General features: G+C 43.0%; 1 protein-coding gene across 7 annotated transcripts in view; it reads right to left on the reverse strand.

Annotated features, from left to right (window-relative positions):
• LOC132471264 (arf-GAP with coiled-coil, ANK repeat and PH domain-containing protein 3-like) overlaps positions 1–10,257 on the reverse strand; it is a 55,395-nt gene extending 45,138 nt beyond the window's left edge. For all 7 annotated transcript variants that reach the window (XM_060070433.1, XM_060070431.1, XM_060070430.1 and 4 more), the window contains exon 1: positions 10,117–10,257. In XM_060070433.1, the coding sequence (XP_059926416.1) occupies positions 10,117–10,163 (47 nt within the window). In that variant the 5' untranslated portion in view covers positions 10,164–10,257. The remainder of the gene's footprint in view (positions 1–10,116) is intronic.
• Between the last annotated feature and the right edge of the window lie 38 nt (positions 10,258–10,295).

Consider the following 10,295-nt stretch of genomic DNA (forward strand, 5'->3'; position numbering starts at 1 on the left):
TTGAACTTTTTTTTGCCTTTTTCTGGACTTAATCTCCAGTTTATGCTTTTCGAAAAGAGAGATATTTTGAAGAAGAATTACACAACCGTGGTCCAATCAACCATTTTCTTCTCTCACAGCCACGCTCCCTTCAGTGTAATCGCCCGAAAAACCATACCAGGGATCAGCAGCAACAGGGTCTATGTTGGTGCTCGTTCAACACAAAGCGTGCCATAAATCCCCAAACTCTCTCAGAAGACCCCCTGTACTTAGACAGCTGCATCTGTCTATTCCACATGGACACACAAGAGCTGAAGCACATACACATAAACGGTATATTCATTCATACACTCGTGTGTGTGTCCATACTCCATACACACACATGCATGCACAGAATTTCTCCCACGGTGGATCTACGCACACATACCAGAGCCCCCCCACCTGTCCCACTCAGAGACATATTGTCCATTACCGGCCCGCGCCTCGACTTCAGCTGTTGTGATTTTCCACTTGTATCCAATGGGCAATCCATCAAACAAATGGAAGGTAACACAGAGAAACAGAGACGGTGTTTGAGGCTAAGGGTTGACGGGACCTGGGAGAGAGTGGACTTAATGGTGTTTCATTCTGCCGCTGACACAGCAGATGGGAATGGCTTGTTATTTTTCGGGGAACAAGGAATTGCAGCAGCATTTTGGAAGGCAGTTGGTGTGTCGAGGTATGTCGTGTGAGGAAGCGGATAAGCACGCCGCAGGAAGTGATCGGTTAGCCTGTCTTCGTCTGGATCTCCGCAGAGCATTCGCTAGTCAATCACACACAACTATAAGGCAGCGCATGTGTTTGCAGTGCTTGGACGGTGGAGAGATCAACTTGAGTATAAATTGTCTACGGGAGTATCTAAAGAAAGAAGAATACTGACTTAAGCCTAACAATGATGATCAACTAATTACACAAATTATATATGGAATGAAATACATAAGAGATGGAGAGAGAGAGAAGAGAAAGAGGAAGAGAAAAAGAAAAAGATTATTGCCATATTCCCCTCCTCCCCTAGCAGCCATCTGTGAATCTGGTTAGCCCTAAACCACGTCTAAACTACTGCAGAGATAATTAGAGTTCAAAGAGGAACAATGACTCAACAAAACCAGTTTAGCTGTCCATTCAAGATATGTAGTGCATCGCAGCAGTCACAGGGGTCACTGGGTTTCTACGTGACAAACATCCGTGTGTCTGTGTATCTCCACGGCTACAGTTCAACATCATAACGTCTGCGTCCTTGTATTTGTGAATCCCAACAAACAGTCAATAAAAAAGTAGGATGATTGGATGTTTGAGTGAAAGCACAAACACCAGGTGAGATTACGACCGTATCTGGATCTGACGGTGTGTTTATGTTCTGTAAACACTGCGTTGCCCGTGGCAACGAACAGCCTTTAGAAAAACATGCAGTTTGTTCCTGACTAGGGTGGGTAATCAATTATTCCTTATTAGGCCTATAATTTGAGGTTTGAGGTTAAAACGTCTGCGACTCCCTCCTTTCATACACCATTCTCAGTAAGATAAGGACTTTACAACATGTGTGTTTCCATGTGTGTGCTGAAATAACACATTCCTCGCACTTCCCCTAACATACACCACAAATGCATAACTGTGTCAAATCATGGCATATAATCACATCTGTTCTTCGTGGTCGTGGTTGTCGGTGGTTGTGTGCGTGTGTCTATATCTGTGTGTGCGTGCGTGTGTGTGTGTGTGTGTGTGTGTGTGTATGTGTGTGTGTGTGTGTGTGTGTGTGTGTGTGTGTGTGTGTGTGTGTGTGTGTGTGTGTGTGTGTGTGTGTGTGTGTGTGTGTGTGTGTGTGTGTGTGTGTGCGTGTGTGTTCACACCCTCAGAAACACAAATTCCACAACCACATGTGGTGGCTGTGGCCTTATGGCTGGTTGTGCAATAAAGGCCATGGAGCCGGTTCATCCAGGCAAGACTAAATGTGTGGCAGGCAACACAAATGAGTGCAGTCAAGTATGCCGGGGTAACAGAGATGCCTCTGACAGGGTATCCACTGTAGTTCATTGGCTGGTCTATCAATTGGTTGGTCTAGTCAGTGGTTGGTCTATTCAGTGGTTGGTCTACTCAGTGGTTGTTCTATCAATTGGTGGGTCTACTCAGTGGTTGGACTATCAATTAATTGGTATAATCTGTGGTTGGACTATCGATTGGTCTATTCAGTGGTTGGTATTAGGGATCGACCGATATATCGGTCGGCCGATATTATCGGCCGATATTCGCGGTTTTTACGTGTATCGTATCGGCCGATACGCGGCTGATTTTCGCCGTTTTTTTTTTTTACTTGTTCTACCTCACCTGTCGGTTGGTCTATTCAGTGGTTGGTATATCAATAGGTTGGTCTATTCAGTGGTTGGACTATCAATTGGTTCGTCTATTCTGTGGTTGGTCTATTGATTGCTTGGTCTGTTCATTGGTTGGACTATCCATCGTGGGTCTATCCATTGGCTGGTCCATGGATTAGGGACGGTGGAAAAAATGATTAATAGGAGAATCTGGATAATTTGCCTCAGCAACAATTAAAAAATCTATTTATTGTTAACTTTGTGGAACCTAAAAAATGGAACAGTCAACAGAGGAGGCTATAATGTATTTGCTTACAGTCAATTTGCTTAAACAATGTTTTATCTTGTTTGGCCACATATAGTGATGGACCTGTAGACGCCACATCCCAACACAAAATGTAAAATCGCACACAGGTTTTTTGATACTGTAACGCCATTTACAAAAATCGCAATAGATCGTAACGGCACTCAAAGAATTTTGTAATATCCTATTGTGAGGTCCCTGCCAATTCCTGTCCCTATTATCCAAAGGGAGTTGGGGGGTTCACAAAGTCCACAGAAACTGCACCCATGTGGATGACCTAAATTACTTAATTTGGGATTTTATGTCCCTAGTATGTGAAGCCCTACAACGATCTGAGAGTTACATGATTAACAGGGTGATACATATCAAGGGGATATTTAAATGGAGGAGTTGGGATTAAATGGTCGATATTACTCACTGTGCTGCTTACTTTTGAAAGGGATCAGGTCCCAGAGAAAAGGGTCCTGAGAACTGATCATCTGGACTTCAGAGTACAGAGTACAGGAAAGTGATTGGGATCCCCACGGAAACACTTAACACAGTGAACTAAAATAAATATATTTTGTGTAAACCCAAGACTCCAAAAGCAGCCAAGAAACCGCCAAAGGCATTTGTCTGAATACCAGTGAACAGCAACAGGCCCTGACAGGATGCTAGTTTCATTAAACCATTGTTCATCCATGTCAGGAAACAGGCTTCAAATGAGGATTCATTTACAATAAAAAGGTAAAATGACACTCTAGATATAGTTCCGATTCTCCCTCAAACCCCCAAACCTATTTTTCTGTGCTCTGCGTTTGAATATTTGAAAAGTGAGAGCTTGATAACAATGGGGACATAATGCTGCACTTTATATTTCTTACGTAAGATGAGGTACATATATTTGCTTTATGGATGTTGAAATCCTGAAAACAGCAATAAATAAATGGAAAAAAAGAAAAAATCTTGTATATGTGTCTAGCATCGACCTCCGTACCTGGGCGCAATCTACCCGTGGACTGACCACAGTTCACAAGGCTGGCCAGGAATATTGCCAAAGTGAGCAAGCTTGTCATGTGTTTTGGGGCGTTGGTTTTTGGAGCCAGAACTGAATGGGTGGGATATTTTTGCTCTGATACTTTCAAAATCTAGCTTACTCTGGATTTTGCTCTAAATGCTACCCTACCCTAGCTTTAAGCATGATTAGTCTGTGGAATACTCCTGACATACCTTCATGCAATATCGGAGCATTCACATTAACTCAAATACAGATGCCCCCATGTTTTCTAATTTACATAAATATGTATTCCTAGAAGACAATTGATAGCCTTTAACGTCAAGGATCAGAGCGTGATAACTGATGGATAAAGCTCTAAATCTGGAAAGCCAAAGCAAATAGTACATGAGCAAGAAGAATATTAATATTCCACGCAGACCCTGAACCAGGCTGCCCTACAGACAACCGGCTTACTAAAGCACTTTGACCTTCAGACCAATCCATATCCTAAATCCTTCATCTCTGTTTTGCCATCCACCTTGACGTCATCAACATGACACACACAGATGGGAGTGGTATTGGTGTGAGACTGGCTGTTAGTGTGTAAGCCTTTACAGGATGTGTAGGATCTCCAGTTGATTTAATTACAGCGCGTGTGATGGGTCACCGAGAAACGAGAGGAAAATAATCCTACTACAGATATGGCTCTGCGCAGAAGGCCTTCTGGCAGCACACGTGTGTGCACTAAAAACACACTGAGGATTCAGTGGGAGGGTCCACGTGTGCCGCGGAGGATGCGGTCTCGTCCACGTCAGAGAGAACATCTAACGCGGGGTCAGTTGGACTGACCCCGCCGGCTTGGTGCACATCGCCCACGAAGCACAGATGGCCAGATAAAAGGAATAAAGTATATTCATACACACGCCCCCGTACACACTAAAATCACACATACTCGCTTATTATTAGGTCAATAGAAGAGGTGGAATTCCTCATCCATCTGGACCATAATTCCTACAGTTGAAAATTGAGAATTATTAAACAGTACAAATCACTACATGAGATGGTAAGGTAAAACAATGATGTGCAGTGCGCAGAAACCTCTGCATAATCTAGATATCCATAGACAGTAACACCAGTTTTATTACTGGCTGAATGTCCCATACAGAAAAAAATACCAAAGAGAAAATAATGAAAATGTAGCATTGTAAGCCCAGCATCTTCTGACACACACGCACGCACACTGAAAATAATATATATAATGTAATAACAAATATAAGATAGCAACCAGATAGCCCCAGGCTGGTCTTGTGTGTTAGTCTGACACCTAAGAGGTGTAAAGAGGCATAAACGACCTGAAGATGGACCTTGGTTAGAAGAACCATGGAGGTATTGACCAAAGCTCCAGGTCCTTTGAGGCGCTGCGCTGTCCTAGTGAAACCACATGTCCTACCTAATGTCCTTGACTCATTGTCACGGTTTTTAACAACAATTATTTTCAATTAACAACATAAAATGTTGGCCTACATTGAAATAAGCGGGCCTACAAGATGTAGACCATTAAGATAAGATGATAAGATGAATATGGCTGGAAAAGATTATCCACATTACAGTGTGGCCCTGTCTAGCGCAATGACGGGACTACACTCATTAGGGCAACACGGCAAGGGGTTAGGAGTTAGATTCCCACTGGGGCAACCCATACTCAGAAATGTCCTATGCACTCACAGTATTTGAAGATACTTTAGATAAAACCGTCCACCAAACCAATATATTATAATAGCATTGACCTAGCATTGCCCATTCTGGAAACTCATTTCTCAAATGGTCTGATCCCAATATGATTATAGGCAAGAGTGGAGACCCAACCGGTGGTAGTAAGGTCTTAAACTGACATAAGAGAGGAATAGCGATGTTGTCCAATGCACCAAGAGGCTAATCTGCTCTGCCTTTCTGATAGATCCATTTAAATTGGAACTGATAAGAGCCATGATGACTCTGTAGCAATGTCCCTAGATGGAGAAAAAGAGAATAACGTTTATCTAGGTTTAGTATAAAACAGCTACAAGAGGGGGCAATTCCAGCATATCTCCTCCTTGTTATAAAGACAGGAAATGCATAAAGGAGATTGCCTTCAAACCTCTTTCTCCATTCTAGGAAACATAATTTGAGTGGCCTTCAGCCCCAGAGAACAAATTATATACTTAGTATGTCTTTATTGAACTCTTCGACGCATAGTTTGACCATTCTAGGCCGTCCTGTGCTCTATAAATATACAATGTTACCATTAACAGGCAAACACCAAGCAGCAGCACACTGCCACATTCACCTGCTAGCTGTGTGTGTGTGTTTGTGTGTCTGGGGGTGCGTGCGTGCATGCGTGTGTGTATGCGTGCATGTGCGTAGAGCTCATTCCCAAAGCCTTGAATGAGACACAAGAGCATAGAGAGGGAGAGGCGGCAGTTGCCATGACAGCCAAAGAAAATGACAGTGACGACAATGATTTTTTTTTCCCTTTTCCAATTATAACTTGCTGCCTGAAGCACATGCTTGCGCCTCAGAGGCAGCCGACCAATAGGAGCTCATTATCTCAGGCCAATGGATGGGGAAGAGGGCCTTACAGGTGCTGATGCAGAGCAGGAGGTATACTGCTTGTTGGACTCAGACCGTTATATTCTATTGTTAGAAACCAGGGTGCTGCCAGACATTCACAAGATGAAGAATTAGATTATTATAGGTCTTATACATCTCATATATATTTATAGAAACTCTACCTCCTATAAAACACAAAGGCAGCCATTGAAAAAAGGAAAACGTTCCCTCTTTGTTGTGGTGTTTAATTACGTAGAATGAATTTGACAAATATCCCGGTGGCTATTCCAATCAAGCTATTTACACGCCAGTCTGATGAGACACCACCATCTTACCCAGGTCCGGTATTCAGAATGTGGTGGATATTGAGACTGCAATGTGCGTCATTCTGTATTGTACAATCAGAGACCCATTGGGGCGGGTTTAGCCGTCACCAACAGATATAATCCACAGTTGTCTCTCTGCTCTTTCACCTCTCCCTACCAAGGTGTTAAGTGGCCACTGGTAAGCTTGGCAACCGTCCGAATAGGGTCCTATCAGAAAGATTATGAATTAAATACAGGAAGGGGATGTCAGAACACAAAATAACCGCAAAAATGAAGCTAGTTTATGAATCGTAAACGTTAAAATCTGGTGATAACATTAACCAAGGGATAATAATGGATGTGAAGGTTATGATAAATTTAGTTAGCTGCTGATGAATACAAAATGGTTTGAAAGAGAATGCACAGCAGTCCAGAGCATCCGCCTTTTGTCTCGATTAGAAACATCAAGTCTAAAGAGCTGGTAGCAACACAAAACGTATAAGTAGCCTAGTGTGTGCATATGCAGTCTATATGTGAATAAAGTGAAAGTATGTAAGATATGCAGCACTATACGTATTGATGTGACAGTGTTTATTATGATCTTATCCTGCCAAGTTATGTACATTCTCAAAGATAGTAAACGTGTATTTTTTTTGTCTGTCTGACAGAGACAGACAGCAAGGATTATCAGCATGATCAGTTAACCCCCAGCTGAAGGCTACCAACACAGTCATATAGCTTGTGATTTCAACACATTCTACATGCTGCAGACGTTGTGTTGTAGGACTAGTTTACACAGAGCGCCAAAGCCTTTGCCCAGAGAAACCGGACCACATTCACACATTATTCTCTGTCTGGTCGCAAAAACAGGGCAACAGTAACAGAATAGGTCTGCGTCATTTATTTTATAATCTGTATCAGAATATGAGTTTATTGGGTTTTAAATAAAAAATTTGGATTTGAATATTTCATACGCACAATAATTCTATAGAAGGGTGAACTGTAACAAGCATACGTCTAGCATAGCAGGTATTTTATTTTAATACACAACAACGATGGCACACGTTTAGAGCCAAATGACAAGTTAATCAAAAAAATGTGTCTGTGCGTCAAATCACTATCGCATGTTACAAAATTATCTGGCATGCCGTGCTATCCTACGTTATTCTAGTTTAACCAAAAATGATACAGCATAGTTTAGATTAGAATACATCTATTCCTGTCTGCGTCCTAAACTGCTGGGGATGGGTAGGCGCCCTGTGTTCCGGTGCAACTCATTTAAAAACTAAAAAACTGGTGGAACAAGATTGGGAGGCCTGTCTATACTCAGCAGCCCTCTGTCTATGTACTACAGAAGACACACACCCTCTCTCTGCAAGTCCTAGCCAGTGTGTGTGTGTGTGTGTGTGTGTGTGTGTGTGTGTGTGTGTGTGTGCGTGTGCGTGTGCGTGTGTGTGTGTGTATGTGTGTGTGTGTGTGTGTGTGTGTGTGTGTGTGTGTGTGTGTGTGTGTGTGTGTGTGTGTGTGTGTTGCAATGTGAAACTGAAAACACATTTTCCAACTTGAAATGTCTTTAAACCATTCCTTTAACTGTGAAGCCTTATTTCTTTAGAAAGGAGTGATTCACCTGTGTGACCTGGTTCACCGATTCATTCAGTCATTCATTCAGTCCTACACTCTCCCAGGGCCGGTGCCTGCCTGTTGCTCATACACAATAGTGTACTTACCACAACACGGATGCTTATCCCTGTGTGTGATTCAGCTAGAGAGAGCCTTTAATCTGAAGGTAATTAGAGGGAGTCCTGAAAACGTCTCTTCTCCATGAAGTGAAGGCAAGGACCAGCCCTCTAGGACCACGCCGTATTATACACTTAAATGTGAAATGTTCAGCTTGTTTAGAATACATCAGCACTCACTGAAGCAGGGGAATAGGAGGCTGGCTTTTGAAGGGGAAGTCTTGGCTCCAGTGATGTTGGCCCCGTCTTGACCCAGATTAATACTTACACTGCATAAAACCTGTACCTTAGGCTTAAAAAGAAAAACAATCGAGGGAAACTTTATGGAAAAAAATACAGCTAAATCACTATGTCTGAGCTACAGAATTGGCCAAAAGACTAAGATTAGGGCTGCTAAATACTATCAATGCATCTACGTTTTGTTGAAATAAATATCAGGTAAGAATCTCGCTGAACGCTGCCTATAGATAGACTGCCAACGTTGGGGTTTGAACCTACAACCTTTGGCCCATGACTGATCTCAGACATTTGAAAGACAGGACCACAGAAGAGTCAAATGTCTATGGTTTCACTGGTTTCTTAAGGTAATGATGAATTCCGATAACCTTGAATGTCTGCAGATGGGAAGCAGCACTGACACTCCCAAGGAGATCCAAGAACCGACCGATTGCTCTCCCCGCCTCTCTCCACAACTTATTTGCCGGGCAAGTGTCTGGACACAATTAACGATAACGAAACAAGTCTGGAAGGAAATCCGTGGTGGGGTGGAAATGTTGAGAAAGTGAGGAAGTGTGAATGTGTGTCTTGTCAGCAACCGTTAATGCGTTCACTGAGTATGTGTGAAAGCACGTGTGTTGAAGGTTAGACACATTGACATACGACCTAGACGAATAATAAGACCTATTTCGACAGACATAAAAGGGGAAATCTACCCAAAAATACAACTACAGATTACAGATCTGGTAATTTGCCCACCAGGTGGGCTTTCCTGACCTTGATCTGATCAAATCTCTCTGCCCTATTCTCCTTCAGTCCATCGCGTGGCGGGAGCGGTGCCAGACTGGCACGTGGGCAGACTGAGGGGCATCTGCAGCAGTGCCCGGGATATGAGTCTTGCGCACGGGATACGAGCCCTGTGCCCGGGATACGACTACGAGCCTTGTCCCCGAGGAGAAGAGCCTTTCTTTGCAGACCCTGGCTGCTGATTCCACAAGGGCATCTCCAACTCCTCATAACGGAGGGTTCTACGGGCCTAGCTCGTCCACTTAGATATTTTTATTTCCGCTCAACCTGTAGGCCGCCGATATTTTTAGATGACGTCCCTTCAAAGACAGATTCACAACAGGTCCTCATAGACGCATAGCGTTACGCGTATAGTTCTAGGACGATTTAATTTGTGCACATGGTGTGCACGGACATTATTTCAAGATTAAACCAAAAGAAATGATAGATCAAAGAGAAATTTATTTTCGATTTTGTAAACCAATGTCCGTTTCTCTCATTGATGCACCATCCTCGTAACGAAGCCTAACAGCATTTCAGCAGCTACCGCGTGTTAGATCAAATAATGAACAGAATGAAAAAAATATGAACACATGAATAAGCACAACTACAACGATTTAGGCTAATACAAGATCATTTGTGGCTGCAACATGAATGAAGATTTTAAATAGTGAAAAAAAATCTCAGTCTTTCACACACGAGCAACGACCCCCATCGCATATCAGAAGTCGAGGCGTTTTAAGTCAACATTGTACATCCTTTTTTAAGGGACTGATGAAAAATCCCATCTGGCCAGGAAAAATAAACCCTGCGTTAAAAGAAGGTGTGCCATTTTCCCCGCACATAGCTGTGATGTGTCTGACAGCTGGAACCCTACCTGAATCGAGGGGAGTCCTTTATACATTCTTCAAAGTCCACCGTCATATTTGCGTTGTATATGTTTTTATTCCTCCTTCAGTGAGTCAATGGCATTGCCCGCGGCGGTTGTCACTTGCTCGGGCAAAATAAATGCGACTGGTATTCCCTTGCGCCCGATGGTCGTGGACACGCTGTGAA

This window comes from Gadus macrocephalus, chromosome 13, assembly GCF_031168955.1.
Source record: "Gadus macrocephalus chromosome 13, ASM3116895v1".
Lineage (NCBI taxonomy): Eukaryota > Metazoa > Chordata > Actinopteri > Gadiformes > Gadidae > Gadus > Gadus macrocephalus.